Raw genomic sequence first — 24,072 nt, 5'->3', positions numbered from 1 at the left:
TAGTGTGTCTTGGGTTTAATGGTGTAGAAGATAGTATTGATATTGCTATGGGACTTTGAAGGGATCTTTACTTCCTTATCTATATTTACGTATGCTTTTTACTTACTTTGTAACAGACCACAACTTTAATATGCTTTTCCCATTCATTCTAATCAGCATATAACTGTACCCTATTTTCTATAAGTAGCACTTATAAAAATGGCATAAAATTAGTAGCGCTGTGTTAGTACATGTTTAACAACTGTTCTCCAGGAAAATAAAGTCCTGATTTATAGTGTTTGTAGCTTTCCGTGGTGTGTGTACTTTACCATGGCCAACTTCAAGCTACAATTGTGACAGATTTCAAGCTACTGATGTGACTCACTAAATGTGAGTTTGGGAAGAGACGTGTAATATCCTACTTGAGAGCATGGCTACCATGCAGATATAAAATATATATAAAGAACACAGACAACAGTAAAATAGGTAATAGGAAGGAATGAGATTTGAGTACTCATTACCTTTGTTTATAATATAATTTATTCACTTTAAAATTTATACAATTTGATTTTTAATGATGGCCATGTTTAACAACCAGCTTTCAAGATTTCTAGAAATATGAGCTAGTTTCAGCATACAACTGAACGTTAGAAATGTAATAAAAAGTCTAATGGTTCAAGCAAAAAATTTTCACTCTATAATTTCTCATTTAGCTGAGAATAAAAAGATGACTCCAGTGGCTTTTTCCTACTTTTGATGCCTTTTACCCTTAGAGCTTCTACCTCCTATTTACTTGGGATCAAATAGCAAGTAGAGAATAGTCGAGAACATTGCACAGGGTTCCTTATGGTACTGTTGTTATATTCAAAATGTCCTGGATAGGACTGATGAACCAAGCATTGTCCTGACTACTGCTTAAGAAATGTTTGGGTTTTTTTCTCCTCAGCACTTTACTATTTTTAGTGACCTGAAAAAAAATTAGTAATGAGGACTTCTTAAGGTAATATGCATTCAGGACAGTATTACTAAAAATATTTTGTAATTTGTACACCCCAAAAGTCAAATGTATCCTAAAAATGAACATAAGTACTTTTAAAGAATTAAGATTTCAGAAAGTTTCTCGATTCTGTCCTTTGACAAATTACAAGAGCATAGAAAAGGTAAATATGAATTGACATACTAAGATATTTACTAAATCACAGAAATTGAAGGCTCTTATTCCATAACCAAAATTTATTTTAAAAGAAAATTATTACTTTTTATTTAAATTCTCCATTCCAAAATTAGTAAGTAGGTTAACTTTTCTTTTGAACACAAGAGAAAAATTTATCTGAATAAAATTAAAAACTGTAAAATGAAAAGTTCAATACAGCAACTCTTATTTTCATATATCTCATATTTTTCCTGCTATAATAATCTGAAAGCACTCAGATTGTAAAGCAAACGTCATTGCCAAATATGCCCAGGGCCTTAAAGCCAAGTAAAAATTGCTTTCTTTAAAGAGGGCTAAATTTAAAAATAAATCTAACATCTGATTACCTGTTCTCCAATAACGTTTGGTTTCACTGGTCGACAAGGTAAGTGACAGATGCACATCCTGTAACCTAAAGTGAAGAATTGCTGGTTGTCATATCACTGTTCATTAAATATTCAATTATCATTAAAAATTATTAGCAAATTTTATAAGAATAACTGGGATTCTTCTTTTATTTATAAAGTCATAATTTATTTGAATGAGACTTAGTTTCATATATTTGTTACATAACATATAGTAAAAAAACAAATACATTAGATCCAGGTTTGAATTCTGGGTCAGCCAAGACTATGCGTTATCTTGGATTGGTCATTTAGCTTCTTTGGGACTCAATTTTATCTATCTATTCTGTGACACTATGACTTTTTCTTAGGCTTCACCTTCTTTGCCTCATACTACCTTTGCCATTACACAGCCTCTTCTTTATGATACGACACTTAGCTCTCTACCATCCTTCTTAATCTTCATCCATCCTCTTCCCTCTCCTCCACTCTAAAAGGTAGATTTTCTATACGCTTGATCTGCTACAGGACTTTCCCCCCTCATTTACTTGGTAACTTTAATGGCTTTTGTGGGGGCAACTACCTCCCCTGGGGGTAGGAATTCCAAATTCTAGCTCTAGTTACTAACTCCTTCCTGAGGACCAGATCTCTATTTCTGATTGCCTGTTGAGGATGTACAACTGGGTTACAGGGTCAGTATTTCAAAATCTGTCAAGGGCTAAATATATCACTTCCTCTTGGGGCGCCTGGGTGGCGCAGTCGTTAAGCATCTGCCTTCGGCTCAGGGCGTGATCCCGGAATCCCGGGATCGAGCCCCACATCAGGCTCCTCTCCTGGGAGACTGCTTCTTCCTCTCCCACTCCCCCTGCTTGTGTTCCCTCTCTCACTGGCTCTCTCTGTCAAATAAATAAATAAAATTTTTAAAATATATATATATATATATATATATATATATATATATATCACTTCCTCTTGAACCAGGTCTCTTTTTTACTTTTTAAATGAATGATAATGTCTTTCAGTTGTCCTGTGAGTGATCTCCAACTCCTTTGTTCTTGTACCTTGCATCTAATTGTTTCTCTTACTTGTACACATGGAAGTATCTGTAGAAGCAACTTCTCTTTTCCCATTGATATGTACTCCTCTGTTTATCCCATCCAGTGTTATGGCTTTAACTATCATTTATATTCTGACAATTCCCAAATGTATATCTCTAAGCCCCAACCTTTCCTCCAAAACTCGAAATTCATATCTAGACAGGCTACTTGACATCTCCAGGAGATGCATCTAAACCTTTGCATGCCTAAATCTGCAGGCTGGGCCTTTTCTCCCATACCTGGTCCTAATGCAATCTTCCCTGCTCAGTAAAGGATACCACCATTTTTATAGCTGCTCAAGTCTCAAGCCCAAGCATTCCTGGCTTTCCCCCCACCTCACATCTCACTTTTTCTATTCCTTCAGCAGGTCTTGTTGCTTCTACCTTACACATATTTGCAAATTACTTTGAGACTTGCTTGCTAAAACAAAAACTATGATACTCGCCATCTACCAGATCACCACCATGTGAAAAAACCCAACAACTTAATGTACTTAAGAACGTAATGCCATGAGCCATTTAAGAGATGAGAATAAGTTGGAAGACAAAGACTAACCTAAAGGTTAAACAATGGCTTAAATAAAGAATACAAAAAGAACTTTTTAATTAAAATCAGACATTTCTTTTTTGATAAAAAGACATGATTTATTATATACTCTTATAAATAATTAAACATAAAAGACAGATGGACCTCTAATTTAGTCTCTAATTCCCTTTTCCCTAAGGAACTAGTGACAACCTTTTACCAGTACTACTAAGAAAACAGTTCTGACTTCATCCAGTTTGGTTAAAACTCCAGATAACCACATTTAGCAACACCTATGCTCACAAAATCATATTCAAATATAAGTATGCATAAGCTTAAGATGGATATTTAGATAATGATGTACTGTATGGTGACTAACATATCATAATTTAAAAAAGATAGATGTTTAGGGCTTTTTGGGGGAGATATTGTTTTTATCTAAATGTAATATCATAAACTCCTACACGCACACACACACACGCTGTTTTCAATAGCAGTTTATCATGGAAATGCTTCTAAGTAAGCTAGTGCGGACCTAATATGTACTCTTTACGATGGCGGCATAATATTTCATGGTATGTATACACCATAATACAGTCAACCAACCCTCTTTTATTTTAGTTGTCACTAAGTAAATGCTGCAGTGAATATTCTTGTACATCTATCCTTATCAATTGATTCTTTTACTCCCAAAAGAGGGAGTAGCTGGTGAAGAGATATGTGTATTTTAAATTTTAAAAATGTTGCCAGATCTCTTTCCAAAAATGTTATAATAACTCACGTAATTCACTCTCAGAATCTTAATAATTCATTAGATCCAGGAAGTCTTTTAACTTGGTAAGATCTCATTTTTTGTCCTTTAATTTTATTCTTTATGAGACCTCTTATTAAATTTAGTCCCCCAAGTTGTGTCATTTTTGTCACTACTATAATTGGTATCTTTTTTCTAATTTCCATTTATCTAGAGTAGAAAAAGTTTCTGATTTCAAATATTTATTTTATATCCCACTACTCTTAACACTAAACTTTTTAAGCCATCAGCAGAAAAAAGATACTGTCTTCTTTTTTCCAATATTCATACCATGTATTTTTTTGTTTTGCATTTATTACACTTTCAAAATTATGTGTCAGATGGTAGTTCTAACATAAAAGAAAAAGTATAACTTTTTAAAACATAGTTCAAGAAGTTATGGGGACCCCCAGGGCCAAGCAAAGTACCCAGTATAGAATAGATGCTTAATAAATATTTGCTAAACTAAACTACACTTGTAACATACATCTATTGCCTAGCGTTACATGGTCTTTTATTAAGAAACACATTAATAGAAGGACATGAAATCCCTCATAATTTTAAATGGAAAATATTTGATTATGTTCACAATACAATTCCAAAACTTCTATCAAATCCTGACTCATTTACTTTTTAGCAAGCACAAAAATACTAACCTTCAAATTCAACTGAGACTTTCCAGTGTAAATTTTGAAGGTGACGACGAAGCTTATGGCTATTACAAGCTCTGAATTTCTCCTTAGGGCACAATGGACAAGACTGTTTGTTTCCTGACCAAAAAAAGGAAAAAAAAAAAAAGGAACCAATAAAGCACAGAATACACTGGCTATTAATGCCTCAATTTAGCTACAAAAGAAGTAGCTGGGTACTCCCTCCACCCAACACACACACTTTTCAGGTAATGTCTATGTTAACATTAGGGAGAGTCATCTCTGCCACAACAGGTAGTTAATAATCAGCACATTGTGACTGATTTTTTACCCTAAAACTCTCCTTTCTGGGGTCAGCTGATATCTTTGTTGCCACTGGGAACAGAGAAAATGAGAAAGTGATAAAGTACATGATATCCCTCCAGCAAAAAAGCCTGCCAGAGAGAGCATCACTATGTACTTTGGACAGGGGAGAAGGCAGTACTTGTCACACTCCCAGAGAAGCAGGAGCTGGGCAGACAGTGTAAGCACCTGCCGTGGCATTCTACTCTGGCAGCAACAAAAACAGTTAACATGTGGAGTAAGAAAAATGGAAGGAGTGAAAGGAGTAAGTGGGATCCAAAATAACTGCTATTCTGGGACAGGGAGCATGGTTAGAACCACTGTATCCTACCAGTGAATTTATAAGTTCTTCCTTCTTTATTAATGAAAAGATTATGGATCATAAAAATAGAAGTCTTATTTAATTAGAAATGTAATATATCTCAAATAAAAACTTTGATAGTAACAAAAAAATTAAAATGTCAAATTCAGGCTTAAAGGAATAAAAATATACAAAAATAATCAGCAACTCATTTTTTAATCCAACAAATATCTTTAACGTATAGCACACTACAAATATAGTCAAAATTAATTTTTCCATAACCATGAAGTGATACTGAGGATGGAATTAAAGCACTAAGGACGGAAAAGCAGAAAGAGAGGAGCTTGAGTCCTGACAACAATGAGGAACTCTTGCTCCAGCCTTAAATTGCCCACCTGGGCAATTTCTTTTACATGTCTGAATATAAGCCTTTTATCATGAAAGACACTGTTTTTTGGGGGATTTCTGTTACTTATAGCTAAATGCAATTCCTAACTTATAGAATACACAATCCTTACATATCCACGAAATTGTAATTTCCTTGAGAAACTGTGAAACAACTTATCCCCGCGGCACCTGTGCATGTAGAAAGCTACCAATTTCCCCAATGAAAAAATTTTATTATTGCTCTAGTTCAGTGGCAATAAACCAGTCTACTTTCAGCAAATTTTCATGAATTGAAAGATAAAAAACCAAAAGAAATAAAGGGGGAAAAAAACCCTCAAAATATGGAAATACCTGCATCAAGATTATCTGAGTTCAATGAACTGGCAGAGTCAAAATCTCCTTCAGCTACGAAGGCTAACTTCTCTAGATCAGCAAGCTGCCTTTGGATTGAGATGTGTCTCTCTGAAAGGAAATTTTAAGAGTTAGAAGATTATGTTTTAACAGTCTGAATTCCAGTTCTATTTTTATTTGATCATGTCACAGACTTCTCCACTTTTATTTTCCTGTAGCATGGTGCCCTAGTGCCAAGATGGGGAATACTGCTGCAATTCTGCCTATAAAATGACAAGCGTGCCTCAGAATGCAGAAAGTGTGGGAAAAAACTTCACTGTGTAACTTCACACCTTTAAACTTTCATCTAATAATTCAATATAATGCTACAAAAAAATGTTTTTATTCTGTACAAATTACTGATGTAACATAAGCCATGCTTCCTATCTTTTAAGAACTTTCAACTACACAGGAGAGATACTGATATGTTACCTACTAACTATAACACAATGCAGGATGAAATGAATACCAGGGGTAAAGTAATATGATGTGGGCATATAGAGGAAGGAGGAATTAATTCCAACAAGTGCCTCTGAGAATGTCTTCAGTGAAGAAGTAGCATTTGACTGAGATGTTAGGTACGAATAGAATTTCAATAAGCAGAGATTTGGTAGCTGATTTTACAAGCTGAAGGAATCTCATGAACAAAGGCATAAGGTGTAAAAAAATACAGCCACCTCTATCCGACCCCTGGCTGGAATGTAGTATGTTTGGAGAATGGAGGTGGTAGAAGAACAAGCAGCCAACAATGTAGTACCGATCATGGAAGGCTTAAATTCTATGCAAGTGAGTCTGGACTGTCCTCTTCAGGCGATGTGAAGTCTTTGCAGGTTTGTGAGGGAGTGAATAATATGATTTGAATGCATTTCAGGAGGTTATCTCTGGCTGTAGAACCAAAGATCAATAACTGAGGTGAGAAGTTAGTAATAGAAAGGTACAGAATGATGGTGAAAAAAAAAAAAACAAAAAGAAAAAAGAAAAGAAAAAGAAAAAAAGAACAGAATTTTGGGTGTGAGAAATAACCATGAACGAAGAGTGCACTCAAGAATGAGTCTAAGATTTCAAGTTTACATGGTTGAGAATAATGGTACCATTAACCAATGAAGGAAGAGGAAAACATTTTTGGCAGAAAAGAAGAGGAAAGGAGAAAAGGGAATTTAGTTTTTGACACAGTGTGTTTGATGTACTACCAGTATTCATCCTCAAGTTCAGTATGCAGTTGAGCTGTCTTTGGAGTTCAGGAGGAATATAAATCATAAATACACGCTAGGTGAAACTATGAGCTCAAGAAAGCCTAAGGAAAAGAACATTGTGAAAAAAGAGAAGAAAAAGGCCAAAATCCAGTTCCAGCAACATATTTTTAGGTTTCCCAAACATTACACATTCTTTAAATGACCTATTTGTAAATTTCAGAATATATGAATAAATCTTTTCAAAGTATATTTAACATATTCTTGATTATGGGCATGGGGGATGCACTCCCCAATACCACTGAACCCACTACTGACTAATATAAATGGTTACAATTCAGAAGTGATGTATGGAGGGATGTAGGTAATGAAAGAGACACTGAGGAAAAATAATCAGGAGGGTAGATTAAAAAACAATGAATGGTAAGGAGAATCAAGATAAGGCAGAAGCCAAGAAAAAAAAAAAGAATGTAAAAGATAACTCTTTAATACTAAGTATCACAAATAGTTGTAGAAATCAATAGAAAACTCCTGGATTTAGTATTTAGCAGGTCTCCAGTGACCTTTAAGAAAAAAGGTTCAGGGAGGTGTTCCAGAATACAAATGGGACTGGAAGAAGAAATAAAGTATAGAAAATCACATAGATTATTTCAAAAAGTGTAGCAGTATAAAAAAGGAGATAGATCGGATTGTAGGTTGCTTTTCCTTTCTTTTTAAGGAGAGACTTGAATATGCATATCCTAAAGTAAAATAATGTTTACAAAGTAGGAGCTTGAATATACAAATACAAGACTAGGAGCTGAAAATTGGCAGGAAAAAGAGGAGATGACGGTAAACCATAGGGCTCTCCAGTACTTATTATACAATTAGGTTATACAGTTTACAACCTTTAGCCTTTTAAATTCTATTCTTGGCATTGCTACCTTCCTGCCCATTCCTCACCAAGCTTCACTCCCAGTTCCTTTTTTTCACCCTTCCATATAATTTGTGCCCTTGTTTGTCTACCCCACAAATAAACAGTAAGACGGCAGGGGATATGCCTTCCTCATTTTTGTAATGGCTAAGTGTCTAGTACAGTATCTTGCACACAGCAGGCACTATGGTTTGTTAAATAATTTTTAAAAATTATTAGTCTTTTTGGATGCAGTAGCGCACTGAGTCAATAGTTCTGGAATTCAATTCATTCAGCACTATCAGACATTCCTGCTCAGATTTATTAAAAGACAAATTTTTCCTCATTTTTAAATGAGAAAAACAAAGAACAAATCTGATTGGTTAACGTGTCATACTAGGTATTGTTCAAATGACTTTATAATGAGATGTAATTTCTATAATAAGGCAAAATTTTTCCCATATGAGCAAACACTTAATTGCTAGCTGAGACCGTAAAATTCAGGCAACGAATCCATGTGTACAAATTGATCCTTTGATTCGGCAATCATAAAGTCTTCCAAAGTTCAAAGGTCTGTGTATGTGAAATTACATAGTACTATATAAACCTGTGCTTATTGAAATCATTCTAAGTTGTACAAAATAAGAGATAGAGGCCTGGTAAGTGAGAACAATGAAAATCCTATGTATGTATACCTCACTTTCTGGTTTAAGATAGTAGATATCAGACAATCTGTACTAAATCAAACTTTTTGTAACACACTAATAATCCTGAAGTCAATATGTAAATCTCTTGTTAATTCAGAGGAATCCAAGATGCTAGGAGGTTCTTTTACAACTTCTCCTGATACTTTTTCCTCATTTTTCAGTTCTGTTTCAGATATGCCATCTTCATCTTGCCTAGTTAAGACTGATTTCAAAGGACTAACTAGACCATATAAAAATTTTCAAAATGCGATTAATATATATTTCTAATGCATTTCAGACTTCCCAATCATTACATATTTGCCCCAGTAATGAATTTTTCAGGTTTCTCAAACATCATACATTCTTCAAATTACATACCTCTAAATTTTGGAACATTTATCTTCCCAAACTATGTTTAACACTCTTGCTGGGGGTGGGGGGGAGGTGGAGAAAGCATGCATTCCCTAAAGCTGCTGAACCAATTCTGATTAATAAAAACAAATCCAATCTAGAAGTGAGGAAGGGAGGCTACTTACTCAGGAGAGTGTACCACCTCCATAACTGTAGTTGTGGGTGAAGAAACAATTGTCCTTATTTTGCACCTACTAGCTCTGATCTTACATGAGGAAGAGTGGCCTACCTGAGGCACGCTGTCTTTGTCTTTACTCTTTAATCTATAACAATTTTTATGTGGTTTTAAAATTGCAAAGTAAATCTATTAGACTACAACTACTCAAGTGTTGTATAAATATTAAATTCGCAACTGTCCTAGAAGTAAGGAAAGAAAATGAATTTATTTTGTTATAATTCAGAAAGAGCCTAAGGGTCAATTTACGGACCACAACCTTTTAGGCTTTACATTCAAAAGTGTTCAGAAGATTCTGAAGTGTTTCTCTTTATGATCCAATAAATCACGACTTAGAAAACATGCAAGCACATACATTAGCACAATAATACGGGCTATTAATTTTCAACAGTCCACGTCTGATGGAACAGAGTGCAAAACTCAATTGGTATTTATGACTGAGGGAAGACATCCATAATTTAGTCGGCCCTTTCTTAAACTACTTATCAGCCTCAAATTCTTTTTGGAGGCAAGCTTCTAAAGAAAATTAGTAAGAAACACCCATCTATTTGTGTATATCGAACGTAACTAGTTGATAGCAATGGTTTCTAAATCTTGGCAGCTAGGATCTATTACAGTAAACAGGCTGCCTCGGTTACTATGTCACATTTTGAAGGACTCAGTTAACCATGGCAGACGGGGCTGAGAGTGAAACTACCAAATTAGTGTAACTTCCAATTTTCGTAGCAGAAAAAGACCCCCTTTAACGAAAAAGCCCTCAACCTCATTATTTCCTTTTATCTGCAGCACTCCTGGCCTTCACAAATCCTTCACCATGATGTCCTCGAGGTTTGTGGCGATGCCTTCACCCATTTTGTACCCGCTTTACCCACTACACGGGTCCCTCCTTCCTCCCCCCACATCCCTAAATCTGCCTTTTCCCATAAAAACCATCCCAGTGAAGAAGGGCCTCCCCTACTCCCCAGCAAAGCGCACTTCCTCGCTTCCCTTGCGGCAGAAAGATCTAGGCCTCCTGCACTTACTGCTTTCAGCCTCGTCAGGGGCAGAGGCTAGGGACGGGGACAGGGCCGGAACCTGGGCCAGGGCAGGGGCTGGGGCTGGAGCCGAGGCCGGAGTCGGAGCCGAGTCCGGGGCCGGGGCCGAATCCGGGGCCGGAGCTGGGACCCGAGCCGAGTCCGGGGCCGGGGTCGGGACCTGGACCTGGGCCACCTCCACCTCCTCCTTCTCCTGGGGTAGCAGCTCCTCCTCCGCCATATTCTCCATAGTTACCGCCTCCGTGCCAGGCCCGCCCGGGGACCAGGAGGGGCTCACGGCGGGGTGAGAGAACTGGCGTGAATGCCCAGAGGGCTGGATCCAAGGAGTGGGAAAGCAAATGGGAAGGGCTGGATGCGTGCAACAGACAAAAGATGAAGAACCAGTGACCAAATCTTGTCAGCAGAAAAATAAAAAGCCAGAGGCAGCGATTCGCGGCCGCGTCCGCTTCCCTTTCCCCGAGGCGTTACGACGCCACCACAGCCTGCGCAGAAACGTATCGGGGACGGCGTCCAATGAGGTAAGAGAGTTCTGCTTCCACGGTGCGTCTCCGTTCCAGCCGTCAACCAAGGAAGCGAATCAAGACTACAATACCCAGGGTGCAGCGCGCCAGCTGGGGCGGAACCGGAGTTCCAAGTCCTTGGTGGAAGTAAATGCAAAGCTAAACAAACGCTCGGAGCGCTGGAGTGCTAGGGTGGGTCCGAGTGCAGAACTACATTTCCCAGCGAGCATCGGGTCCAGAGGGGGACCTTTTTTCTTGGCCTGGACCTCCGGAGTCGCCACCGCTGCGGGCGCTGGTAAGGTAACTGGGGCGCTAGTTGACGTTTTGCTGGGCAAGTTCCCACCTCTCTCCCTCCGGTACCCTAGCGGGTGGCCAGCGGGTCGGAGGATTCCGGAGGCTCCTCGAACCTGGGCGGAGCGACTCTGTAGGCGGATCCGGGGTTGAGTCAGCTCAGTGAAGGGTGTGGTTCTGGTGGGGTCCGCTTCTGAAGTTGCCCCTCGGTCAGAGGGAGAGTCTGGTTTGTTCCTGCGGAGCGCCTGGGCCGCCCCGGCTGACAAGCAGCTAACGAGCTTCCCTGCTAGTCTGGTTGATTTGGAATCGGGGTCTTCGCTTACTTTCGCACCCTCATCCACACCGTGACCTGAACACTTTTCCTTTTGTCTTTTTTTTTTTTTTTTTTTGCTTTAACCTACGTATTCCTATTATCATCAGCACTGCTCTGTGGTTTAGGGGTCCTGTGGGTAGAGAAGAGTTTGTGTTTGTGCGCGCACGCTACACTTGTAGTTAGACTTAATAACCAGAGCTCTGAGTGTGTGGAGCTTTGCGGCACCTGACTGATGGGATTCAGATTGCACACGGCGTCTGCCAGTGAGTCCTCTGGTCCGCGTACTTTCCCCCCCTTTACTCTCCGGCCTCACGCATTCATGCCCCTGGCGCGGGCAGAGGAAAACATGAGTTTTCTGGCTGTTCTTTCTTTCCGGGACTGGTCCGAATGTTATAGGCATCAGGGAAGGAGAGGGAAGCCCGTTTTAGTCTTGGGAGACTCACGCTTCCAGTTGGGTTTTCCTAGTTAATAAAGCAGATACTTAATGCCTACCGATCTCCTTGGTCTATTTATTTCCTACCTGTTTCGGAGCCCAGGTGAGAGCAAGTGTGATTATTTGGCACTTTGAAAGTGTAACAGAATTTAGTTGCCCCTTCCCGACCCCCCAGTAGTTAGGAAGTGTATCTGGAGGCTTTTTCTCCCCCTCCTTCCCTAGTGAGTTATAGTTCTAAAGTCCTCATAATGCCTTCAAACTCAACTTAAAAAAAAAAAAAAAAAGATTTAGTTTTTTATTTTAAGAGAGAGCACGCGAGTGGGGGGTTGGAGGGACAGAGGGAGAAGGAGAGAGAAAGAATCCCAAGCGACTCTCCTGGACAAGCGCTGAGTTGGAGGCGGAGCTGATCCCACCTCCCCGAGATTAGGACCCCAGCAGAAACCAAGAGTGCCATGCTCAACCCACCCAGCCACCTAGGCGCACCCTCACCCCAACTTTTAACTAGGTTTCCTGAACGTATAACTATCTCACTGCTCTTAACAGTCAATTAAAAATGGGAAAATAACACGTTATAATTTATGGGAATGAGTAGTGGCTAATTGTATTTGCGCATCATCCAAGCATCATTGATTTTTTTTTTTTATTTCCAACAGGCTAGATAGTTAATTGAAAGGTTGATTCAGTGTATCAGTCTCATTATTTAACACTAGCTGGAAACCAGAAGATGAAAAGGGTTAGATTTTAGCATGTGGATTCTATGGGAATTTTAATAAGAATTTCTAAGCATGGTCTGTGCGCTTGAGACATCCTAAAAAAAGGAATCTTCAAAGTTTGAAGAATTATATTAAGTGACTGTATTACTCATCTATTGCTGCCTAAGTTATTCTAAAACTTAATGGTTTAAAACAACAATAAAGATTACCTCACAGTTTCTGTGTGTCAGGAATTCAGAAGTGGCTTTCTGGGTGTACTGGGTTCTGAGTCTCATGAGGTTGCAGTGAAGATATCATTCAGGGTTGCTTCCACTCAAAGGCTTGATTAGGGCTGCAGGATTAGCTTCAAAGCTGGCCCGCTCACATGCCTGGCAGTTGGTTCTTTTTTGGTAATGGGCTTCAGTTCTTCACTGGTGGGCTGCTCCATGGGCTGCTTGATTGTCCTCATGATATGGTGGCTGGCTTTCCCTAGAGTAAGAGAAAAACACAAGGCACAGTGTCTTATATGACCTAGCCACATACTGCCATATAGCAATTCCTATTGGTGTCACAGGCCAGCTGTATTTACTGTGAGAGAAGTACATAAGAGTGTAATGACCAGGCAACAGAGATCATCAGGAACCATTTTGGAGTCTGGCCAGCACAGGAAGTCTCCCCTTTGAGTTTATATTTTGATTTTCATAAATCAACACGAATTTCACAGTATTATAAGTATAAAACATTTGTCATAGTAAACATATATGTGTTTTTCCTTTGATAGTCCACTATCTGTAGTGACTTATGGGCAAGAGGTTTAAATTTAGCCTTATTTTGTATTCAAAGTAACATAAGATGAACGTGGATCGGTTTAAATTGTAAAAGTTAACATAAGTAGTCCTTTGCCTCTAAACAGTTCATTTAAGGGGCACCTGGGTGGTTCAGTCAGTTAAGCATCTGCGTTTGGCTCAGGTCATGATCTCAGGGTCCTGGGATCGAGCCCCACATCGGGCTCCCTGCTCAGTGGAGAGCCTGCTTCTCCCTCTCCCTCTGCTGCTCAGTCCCTGCTTGTGCACTTTCTGTCAAATAAATAAAATCTTTAAAAAAATTTTAAAAATTTTCTTCTTTCTCTTTATATTCATCGAATCATTCTAAAAGTTTGATTTGGAGAGTACTTGCAATTGCCTGCTTTCTAGCCTTTCTCACTTCAGTTGTTTCCACGTGTGTCACTGTCAGCACTAAACTGTCCTTTGGGCTTTGCTGCTAGACTCCTTTTATATCTTCCCGTCCCAGCAGACCTGATGAGGTTCCCATTCTCTGGCCTTTCAATTCCAGCACAGGGTGGTTCTGGTACACACTAAGTTGAATGGAGGGTGTGTCAGGAAAATGAAGACTTAGAACTAACTGGTTTTGAGGCATAGGTTGGGCAAAATACAGTAGCCCTGTAGGCAGTTGAAAATGGTTTTCTGAAGCTTGAGAGAGAAGGTCAGGGCTAAAGGCACAGTTTTGAGAGGTCATTTCTAAAAAGGTGGTAGATGAAATTGAAGGAAAGGAGGAGATCATTATGAGGGAGACTGTAAGTGAAATAAAGTGGAACAATGAGAGAATCCTGTTGTCTTGGGAATGATTAGAAGATGGAAATCATTTTGTGAAATTTCAGTCTTTATAAAACTGAGAGAAGATGAATTTCTAGTGTGTTTTGTTGTGGTGGTGGTTAAAACAAAAAACACCTAATGTGTTTTTTATTTTAGCTTTTCAAAATGTCCAACAAAGAATCTTGTGGCGAAAAAGAAAAATCTCGGAGAAAAGTCACCACTGCATCACCCAACTTTGACGTAGAAGTAAGAATTTTGATTTACGGATCCAAAGATGCCTTTCTTTGCAGTTCATTTTTGTGTAATGAAAAAAACACCTCAGTGTTAAAGCGAGACATGTAAATGTTTTGTTTTGCCCTTCTGACCCTGGGAGAAGTAATTTGTTTTTCCCGTTCTTTCCCCCCCTCCCCCATTCTTTACTTGCATTATTTTGATTCCTCACAACTGTATGAGGTAGGTACTATTATTATCCCAATTATACAAATGCCAGAACTGAGGCTTAGAGAGGTAAGTAATTTGCCGAGGCATTCCTGACTGGACTCTAGGCCCCCCCAGATTCTCCTTTACATAGAAGTAACTCACCATTAGATCTTTTTGCACATCGCCTTTGTCGTTTACTGAGCATTGAATAAAGTTATATGCTCATCAGTCAGAATGGGCTATCCTTTTCGGGGAGGCTAAGGGTAGGGAATGCATCCTCACCATGTTCCTTTCTCTGTTACTCTCCACACACTGCCTTAAAGAGTATTTTACTGGATGAAATTTGGGATATTCTATTAATTGAGCTGAGTGTTGTCTCCAGGAAGCAAGAATGCAACATGACTGATGTAACCAAAACAAACAAACAAAAGTCCCCCTGCAGTTAGTTTTATTATAAACTCTATGAATAGTCTGCATAGTGCATCATCAGAATTAGACAATGTTCATGCTGTAACACCATCCAAGATGAGACACTAAAGTCGAGCAAAGGTGAATATTCCCTACAGAAGTGATTTCTGTGGTAGCAGATGAGTTCATAAGGCTTTATCCATATCCGGATAAAGTATTCTAGGGATCATTACAATTTTTGGTGTTTGTTCTTTGCTTACTAACTTTCTGATAACTAATTTGGCCTTCCAGGTGTAGGGATAATTGGAAAGGGGGTCATACAGTACCATGGTGTCTTTGATTTATATATTTCCCAATTTGGCACTAATAATTAGCATGCCATTTGCAATTCTCCTCCTATTCTCTCTTAATTTACTTGAATCAGACTTTTTCAGGCCATCACTTTCTTCAAATATGCTTTCATCAAGGCCAGCAGTGGTTCCATGTTGCTAAATCCATTGGTCAATTTTCAGACTTCGTCTGACTTGACCCATCAGCAGTACTTGACATAGTCAATTCCAACTTCTCCTTGAAACATTTTCTTCACTTACCGTATTCTCCTGGTTTTCCTTTACATTGGTGACTGCTTCGAAGTGTCCTTTGCTGATTCCTCCTCATCGTAAACCACAGCTTTTCAAGTGCCCAACTTCATTTACACAATTTAGAAGTTGCCATTCCATTCTTTCATTTGGTTGGGCCCAAATCCTTGTTGGCATTCCCAATGTGCATCGAGTCTATCAGAAAATTCTATCAGCTTTCTCTTAATAATATAGAGTCTGACTACCTCCTCTACTATCACCACAGTCCAGACAATCAGCTTGCTTCCCCAGATTGTTCCAGTAGTTTCAAATTTATTTCCCTGCTTCCACCTTTGCCTCCCATTGTTCTCTTCTCAACAAGCCCCCAGAATGTTCCTATTAAAATGTAAGTCAGAGCATGTCACTCCTCTGCTCAGTACTATCTGATGGTTTACCCTCTTCACCCAGAGTAACAGCTGAAGTCCTCAGTGGGGCCAACAAAACAACTGAGCCTCCCCATCTGGCCTCCCTCTCATTCTCCCATTGCTTTCTCCATTTTGTGGTTCCTTGCTACCATTCCAGCAGTCTAGGCACATTCCTGCTTCAGGGGCTTTGCCCTTGAACGAACTCTTTCCCTAGATATCCACATGGCTGCTTCTTCACTCCTTGGGGTTTCCAGTCAGATGTCAGCATATCAGTGGGGCCTTTTCTGACTACCCTGTTTAAAAATTGCAGCTACCTCCACGCCCACCTCCCAGCCCTTCCTGCCTTCTTTCTCTGCTTTATTTTTTTTTTTTCAGTGCATCGTCTGACACACTAAATATATTACTTGTTTATTTGTAAATTCCTGCCCAAAATTTTAACCTTCATGAGGGCAGAGATTTTGTTTTTTTCACTAATTTGTCCCCACCGTCTAGAATGTCTTTGGTACATGGTAGATCCTCAAAATATGTTTGTCCTGGGTCTACTGAATTTTGGATCCCCTGGGAAATGACTGGATATATGGTTTTGCTTTGTAGAAGACTGAATCCCACCATGGCAATGCTTCCTCCCAACACCTTTATCTGAGCTGTCAGCTGGCCTTCTGTCGCACCTGTGTCCCATCTCATCTCTAATTCAAGAGCACCTAGATCTTCTGATTTCTATTCGAATCTTCCTTCTAGTTGAGTTTCCTTCCCCCTTACCAAAGTTTGTGTGCCTTTAAACATTTTTCCCCCTGAAGTTTATTGTGAACGTAGAAGGAATGTTGGTTATAATAACAATGATTAAGTAATGCTGTCTTACACTGTGCTTTATTTTGTGCTTTTTCCTTTTTTCCAAATGGCATTCTTAGGATAAGACAGAGAAAAGAACTTCAAGTTCAACAAGTTCAGCTTGCTGTGTAAGGTCTGTTTCATCAGAGAAGAGAAAACTGGTGAGTGTTCGTGTACTGTAACTAACCCTAGACATCATTTATATTAACGTTTTAGTATGTAATTAGAAGGTTTATGATATAAATCCCCCCACTACTTTTCCACTTACTTTTTCTTTGTTTTATACTTTGTGATAGCCAATAAAAAGAAAACCAGTGTTTCTTCCTTCTACTCACCAAAAAGCATTTATCAAGTTATTTCTTTGTGCTGATAGACCCTATCATGCGGGGTTAGACAACATGGATATAATTAAGAGAGTTTTTTTATCAATTAGCCAACATACAGTACATCATTAGCTTCAGATGTAGAGTTCAGTAATTCATCAGTTTCATATAACACCCAATGCTCATCACATCCCATGCCCCCCATAATGCCCATCACCCAATTACCCTATCCCTGCATCCACCTGTCCTCCAGCAACCCTCTGTTTGTTTCCTATAGTTAAGAGTTTCTCATGGTTTGTCTCTCTCTCTGACTTCTTCCCATTCAGTTTCCCCTCCCTTCCCCTATGATCCTTTGCACTATTTTTTATATTCCACATATGAGTGAAACCATATGATAACTTCCTTTCTTTGATTGACGTATTTCGCTCAGCATGATACCCTCCAGTTCCATCCACATCGAAATAAATGGTAAATATTCATCCTTTTTTGATGGTTGAGTAATATTCCAGTGTGTGTGTGTGTGTGTACACACACACACCACATCTTCTTTATCCATTCATCTGTCGTTGGACATCTGGGCTCCCTCCACAGTTTGGCTATTGTGGACATTGCTGCTGTGAACATTGGGGTGCAGGTGACCCTTCGGATCACTACATTTTAATCTTTGTAATTAGTAGTTCAATTTCTGGGTGGTAGGGTAGCTCTATTTTCAACTTTTTGAGGAACCTCTATACTGTTTTCCAGAGTGACTGCACCAGTTTGTATTCCTATCAACACTGTAGGAGGTTTCCCCTTTCTCCGCATCCTTGCCAAGATCTGTTGTTTCCTGCCTTGTTACTTTTAGCCTTCTGTGAGGTGGTATTCACTGTGGTTTTGATTTGTTGTTTCCTTGATGCCGAGTGATGTTGACCATTTTTTCATATGTCTGTTGGCCATTTGTATGTCTTCTTTGGAGAAATGTCTGTTCATGTCTTCTGCCCATATCTTGACTGGATTATTTGTTTTTTGGGTGTTGAGTTTGATAAGTTCTTTATAGATCTTGGATATTAGCCCTTTATCTGATATGTCATTGGCAAATATTAAAAGAGTTTTTAAGTCTTTTCCCATATATGATTATATTTGGCTTTATAATATCCTTTGGAGGTAGCCGAGGCAGATATGTGTTTGTGTTTTCAGACTCAGAAATTGAGATCCAGGAGGTTAAGTGACTTGTCCAGGGACACAAAATTGTTTACAGCAACAGAGCCAAGTCCAGAGTCATGCAAATAATTACAAAGACATTAAATGCATGGGTGGTTGGTGAAGTACTCAGGACATTCAAATTGTAGTTAGGTGTATGTTGGAATAGCTACATGGTCGTGGGTAATAAGAGAAAGTAGTTGTGAAAATGGTGTAAATGCAGAATTCTGTTTTTAAGAATTTGTTTTTGTATAATGACACTGCTGTTTCAATTTATTGTTTCTATATTAACTTTCTTAAAACACAGCTTTCAATATAATACTCCTCTGTTGAAAAATCACTTTTTAGGCTGTCATTCCTGACCCTCTTAAATTTGGTCACACCTTAACTAGCCAGTTTTGTTTTTTCTTCCTTAAAACAGCCCTTCTGCTTCTAACTAGGCTGGTTTATTTTCTCTCTGCTGAATTTACACCAGTCATCTCCAGCTTCTTAGAATGCCTGAGCTTTCTTAGCTGAGAAAACCTTTTTCTTTAATTCGTTAATCTTCATTCAATCTATATTCAATCTTAAGCATGTATTTTGTCCACCTCTTCTCCTAAATATTTTCCAACTTCTGGTGCTTGATGTTTTGAACTCTTTTACAACTTACTGTATATTCTTCTGCTTTGACACTTAGGTGTGTCCTTTCATTAGACTATTTGTACATATCCTTCTTCTCTCTATTCTTTAAAGTCTTCAGGACAGGAGCCATATGCTGTTTCTCTCTTACTTCTCTTGTGCTTAGAGCACGTGGAGGGACAGACTGGTAGAGTAGAGATAGTAGGTAAAGCTTGTTTCAGTCCTTGCTCTGCTGCTGACTTGCTCTGTAATGTTGAGTAAGGTATTTTCTCTATTGGAGCCTCAAGTACTTTATCTGTAAAATGGGGATGATGATAATACCTGCCTCATAGGATTATTGGAAAGATTAAATAAATTATTGTGTCAACCTACTCACTAACACATAGATACGGAAAAAAATATTGCCTCCCAGTCTCTTTCTCCTGTAACTATAGTGTCAGTGCACAATTTCTATTTCCTAAATGATACGTTCTTTTTTCTTTCAGAAATCAGATCATTCAGACATTCCGTACTGTGATGTAAAAAGAAGACAAGAACTGAAAAGGTAAAATACTCCTTTTTGTTGATATCTTTTACTTTTAGGGGCTTAGAATTGTAAGACTAAATATTTTGATTTGCAGAATTTTTTATTTATTGTGATTAGTACTGATTTATATGCCAATATTTATAGCTGTAGCACAGGTTATGATTATTGAATTTTTTTTGAAGATTTTATTTATATATTTGAGAGAGGGAGAGACACAGCAAGAGAGGGGAGGGGTAGAGGCAGAGGGTGATGCAGACTCCGTGTTGAGCAGGGAGCCCGACTTGGGGCTCCATCCCAGGACCCCGGGACCATGACCTGAACCAAAGGCAGACATTTAACAGACTGACACCGAGACGCCCCTAATTATTGAATTTTTTAAATATTAGTGTAGATTTAATAAAAAGTTGAGTGAAATAAAAAGTCTGTCCCAGTTTTGTGTTATGTAAATGACACTTTCAAGTAAAATGCAGATTTTTATCTCCGGTGATTAGATTTTGATAGATCCTTATGAGATACATAACTTTGTTACATAGTGTAATAGAAGAAGTTATGTGGCTGGTTTAGAAATGTTATAAATTAGGGGTGCCTGGGTGGCTCAGTTGATTAAGCAACTGCCTTCGGCTCAGGTCATGATCCCAGCATGCTGGGATTGAGCCCCGCATTGGGCTCTCTGCTCAGTGGGGAGCCTGCTTCTCCTTCTCCCTCTGCCACTCCCCCTGCTTGTGCATTCCTGCTCTCTATCAAATAAATACATAAAATCTTAAAAAAAAATGTTATAAATTAAAGATAAATTATATATTACCTGTGAAGAGAATATGTCGCTTGTTGAATTGTTATGGTTTTAAAACAGTGTTATTTAAATAGGATATGGCTACAGCCAGAGAACTCGGAGAATAATGGTAGGAATAGTGGAGATTAATTTTCTTTAATTTCTGTGTTCTTTGGATAAAATTTCAGAGAACTTTGTGGTGTAGGCACTTCTTGCCACTAATGAGGTAAATAAGTATAAAAGTATAATGTATGATAAAAGTTGATGCGATCATAGATTCTCTAAAAGTAAGAAGCTATGGGAAAATGATAAAGATTAAATTAATAGATTAATTAAATTAAATAGATACATAAAAGTTCTGCTTCCCAGACAAGCTTAGTTAATGTTTGCTAAAAACAAAAAATTCAGCTTGCCCCTGGCTTTTTCTTCAGTTTTTTTTAAATTGTCTCCTCTTCTTTCTTTGTGATACTTTGCTCCTATATTATTATCTGTTGAAATGTATATTCTGTTATAAATTTTACATTACATTGACTATTACTTTTAAACTTTTTGAAATGGATTTTTAATGCCTTTTATCTTAGTTGTTGTTGTTGTTGTTTTTAAGTTCTAAAACACTGCGTGGTTTTTCACTAGTTACCTTTAGCCTTATTAAGGGCACATTTTCTAGCCCTTGATTTTATATGTATGTATAAGAGCATGAGTAGACTTCTGATCTATGTATACTACTCCCCTAGACTTGTCCACATAGTCTTTGGGAGGAAGAAGAAACAATATTATTGAATTATTTTGAGGATAGGACCTAAACTATTCCAAGGTTGCAACATTGGTTGCCTGCAGAGAATGTGGTTCATTTGCTGTTGTTCTTTATTCATTGGAGAAGTAAACTTATTTGCCTCAAGGTTGTAAGTATTTCTTTATGGTATATGGCATCTTCTGTGAAAATCTCCCTATTCAGTTATAGGGAAGGTCCCAAAATTGGTGTGCAGTGAAAGCTAAGAATTCTGAATTCTGAAAAATCAGAATTTTGTCATCCTGAAAGCCACTTACATTGTTCCATTACCACAATTCTTGATCCATGGTTTGAGTACATACAGATGTATTAGCAATGAAAATCTCAGCAAGGGCAACCATCTTTTTTTTAAGTTTACAATCAGTTAATTAACATATAGTGTAATATTAGTTTCAGAGATAAAGTTCAGCAATTCATCAGTTGCATATAACACCCAGTGCTCATTACATCAAGTGCCCTCCTTAATACCCATCACCCAGTTACTCCATCGCTCCACCCACATCCCCTCCAGCAACCCTCAGTTTGTTTCCTATAGTTAAGAGACTCTTAGGGTTTATCTCCCTCTCTGATTTCATCTTGTTTTATTTTTCCTTCCCTTTCCCTACGTTCACCTGCTTTGTTTCTTAAATTAAGGGCAACAATCTTAAGTCTGCTTTTGAAAATATTCAGAAAGCATTTCTCTGAGCAGTGCACGTTCAGTCTGTGGGATTTCTTCACTAAGTTGCATCATCACTGTTGACCAAATCTTTTTAAGCCCAGGAATTGAAGAGGTGAGAAATTTTGCCTCAATCAGTTTATATTAGATAGATGGCAACATTGCTACCAGTAATACCCATTTTTGGCAGAATTAGCCAAAAAGTAATTTATTCTTCAGTTGAGCTAAGTTTGAAAGTGAGTATGCAATTCAGTATCCTGAGTGTATGTTATGATGACCCACAGAGCAGTCTAACAGCTGATAGTGTTGAGAAATTGTTTCTGAAGGATGTCATTATTTTAAAATGGCTACTAAATTTTTACATAGTCTAAGTATAGTAATAAAGTTTTGTCAAAATTTCACACTTATTTTTATATGACAAGAGTTCATCTAGGATGGTGTTTCAACTTCAGCTGAATATTGATTTTATACTGTCATTCATAAAAGACAAGTATTTAAAAAAATGAGTATTTGCTCCGTATCTTATATCTAAAAAGATCTCAGAACTTTAGTATTTTGGGTTGCAAATATAAAACTACGTTATCACAATCTAGCATTTTGCAAGACTAGTTGATAAGAGGTAGTTTTAAGATTTAATTTTGTCTTTTAAAAGATATTGTTGAGTTTTCATTAATTATGAACATATAGACCATGGTGGTTCGACGGCTATAAAATATGCAGCACAGGGTTGCTGTGAAGAACAAATAAAAAGGAATATGAAGGGGAGCCTAGGTGGCTCAGTCAGTTAAGCGTCTGCCTTTGGCTCAGGTCGTGATCCCAGAGTCCTGAGATCGAACCCCGCGTCAGGCTCCCTGCTCAACGGGGAGTCTGCTTCTCCATCTGCCCCTCACCACCGCCCCCCACCCCCTCTCTGTGCGCTCTCTCCCTCTCAAAAATAAATAAATAAAATCTTAAAAAAAAAAAAAGGAATATGAAAATGCTCAGAGGACTACAGGGTCCCATTAAAATTTTTGAGTTATGTTTTGTGTGGTGTTCTCCTGGTTTTTCTTTAATACATTTGACATCTTAAACATGGTATACTATTAGAAGCCAAAGTCCTATTAAAATTTCAAGTTTTATTTTATCATTATTTACTAACAGATAAATAATGATGGGCGGTCTTTTTGTAGGCAGAGATAGAAAGAAAATAAAATCCGATGAAGACTCAGGTGAAACTCCTATAAAAACTGTGAGGTGTTTATAGTTTGCTCTTACATAATTATTTGAGAAATCAGCTGTTTACTGTCTCTTTCTCCCCCCTCCAGACTGTAAGCTAATTGGGGGTCAGAACTCTATTGGATGTGTCCTCCATGGCCTCTCCAGGGCCCAGCAGAGTGACAGGCACTTAGAAGGCACTCCAGGATTTATTCATATAAACTAACACATTGTGTTTCATTGCAATTTTTTCACTTTTTTTTCTGACTGCAAAGTAATATCTACGTTTATGAAGCAGGAAAATATCACCTGTAGCTATTGCTACTTCTAACATTTTAGCATATTTCTTTCTCGACTTTTTCCTGTATTTATTTAAATTGTTGAGACCACATTATAGATGCAGATTTGTGTCCTGCTTGATTTTTGCTTACTATTATATCAATATGTTTTGTTAGATCATTGAAAACTTTCATAAACATCATTTAAAATGAATTTGGTATTCAGTCATATTTGGTAGACTGGCATATTTCTTAGTCATTTCCAAAATTTTAATATTTACCCTGTTACCTTACTTTTTGCTATTATAAATAATCCTGAATTTTAAAAAGGATTTTAGTACATTTTTAATTTTTTTCACCTTGGTATAGATTTCTAAAATGGAAATTACTAGGAAGTCAAAGAATATGAACATTTTTAGAATTCTTAATTATATTATCAAATTCCTTTTTGAACTCTTTTTTTTTTTTTTTTTGAGAGAAAGAGTGCAAGCTGGGTGGTGGGGTGGGGGGAGGGGCAGAGGGAGAGGGGGGAGAGAAAATTGTAAGCAGGCTCCACGCTGAGTCTGATGTGGGGCTCGATCTCACCACCCTGAGATCATGACCTGAGCTGAAATCAAGAGTGAGGCACTTCATCAACCGAGCCACCCAGGCTCCCCACCTTTGTGGAACTCTTATATCATTTTGCATATCTAACATGAGAGGGTCCATTTTTCAACCCCTTGCCAGTATTTAATATTATTTTAAAATCTTTGCTAATTTGATAGAAGAAAATGGTATGCTGTTATAATTAGAATGTCTGTGATTACTAGGGAAGTCAAACTTTCCCCCCCAAATATCTATTAACCAATCCCTTTTTCTCATTAGTAATTTTCTGTTTATGTCCTATTCTAGAGTCA

General features: G+C 38.1%; 2 protein-coding genes across 4 annotated transcripts in view; one reads left to right on the top strand and one right to left on the bottom strand.

Moving 5' to 3' along the window:
- TRMT1L (tRNA methyltransferase 1 like) overlaps positions 1 to 10,917 on the bottom strand; it is a 45,234-nt gene extending 34,317 nt beyond the window's left edge. Inside the window, exons 1-4 of the mRNA XM_026509228.4 lie at positions 10,374 to 10,917; positions 5,959 to 6,069; positions 4,584 to 4,697; positions 1,519 to 1,583 (exon numbers count right to left, since the gene is read on the bottom strand). Of these exons, the coding sequence (XP_026365013.1) occupies positions 1,519 to 1,583; positions 4,584 to 4,697; positions 5,959 to 6,069; positions 10,374 to 10,614 (531 nt within the window). The 5' untranslated portion in view covers positions 10,615 to 10,917. The remainder of the gene's footprint in view (positions 1 to 1,518; positions 1,584 to 4,583; positions 4,698 to 5,958; positions 6,070 to 10,373) is intronic.
- Positions 10,918 to 11,002: 85 nt separating this feature from the next.
- SWT1 (SWT1 RNA endoribonuclease homolog) overlaps positions 11,003 to 24,072 on the top strand; it is a 112,455-nt gene continuing 99,385 nt past the window's right edge. For 2 of the 3 annotated variants that reach the window (XM_026509225.4, XM_026509224.4), the window contains exons 1-4: positions 11,003 to 11,180; positions 14,363 to 14,452; positions 16,925 to 17,005; positions 19,450 to 19,508. In XM_026509225.4, coding sequence (XP_026365010.1) covers positions 14,372 to 14,452; positions 16,925 to 17,005; positions 19,450 to 19,508 — 221 coding nt within the window. In that variant the 5' untranslated portion in view covers positions 11,003 to 11,180; positions 14,363 to 14,371. Of the gene's footprint in view, positions 11,181 to 14,362; positions 14,453 to 16,924; positions 17,006 to 19,449; positions 19,509 to 21,682; positions 21,820 to 24,072 lie in introns of those variants that run through there. The other variant, XM_057314945.1, reaches the window with a different exon arrangement.

Source organism: Ursus arctos, unplaced genomic scaffold (genome assembly GCF_023065955.2).
Source record: "Ursus arctos isolate Adak ecotype North America unplaced genomic scaffold, UrsArc2.0 scaffold_2, whole genome shotgun sequence".
Classification (NCBI taxonomy): Eukaryota; Metazoa; Chordata; class Mammalia; order Carnivora; family Ursidae; genus Ursus; species Ursus arctos.
The sequence above is the reverse complement of the archived record's forward strand: the minus strand, read 5'-3'. Positions and strand labels throughout refer to the sequence as shown.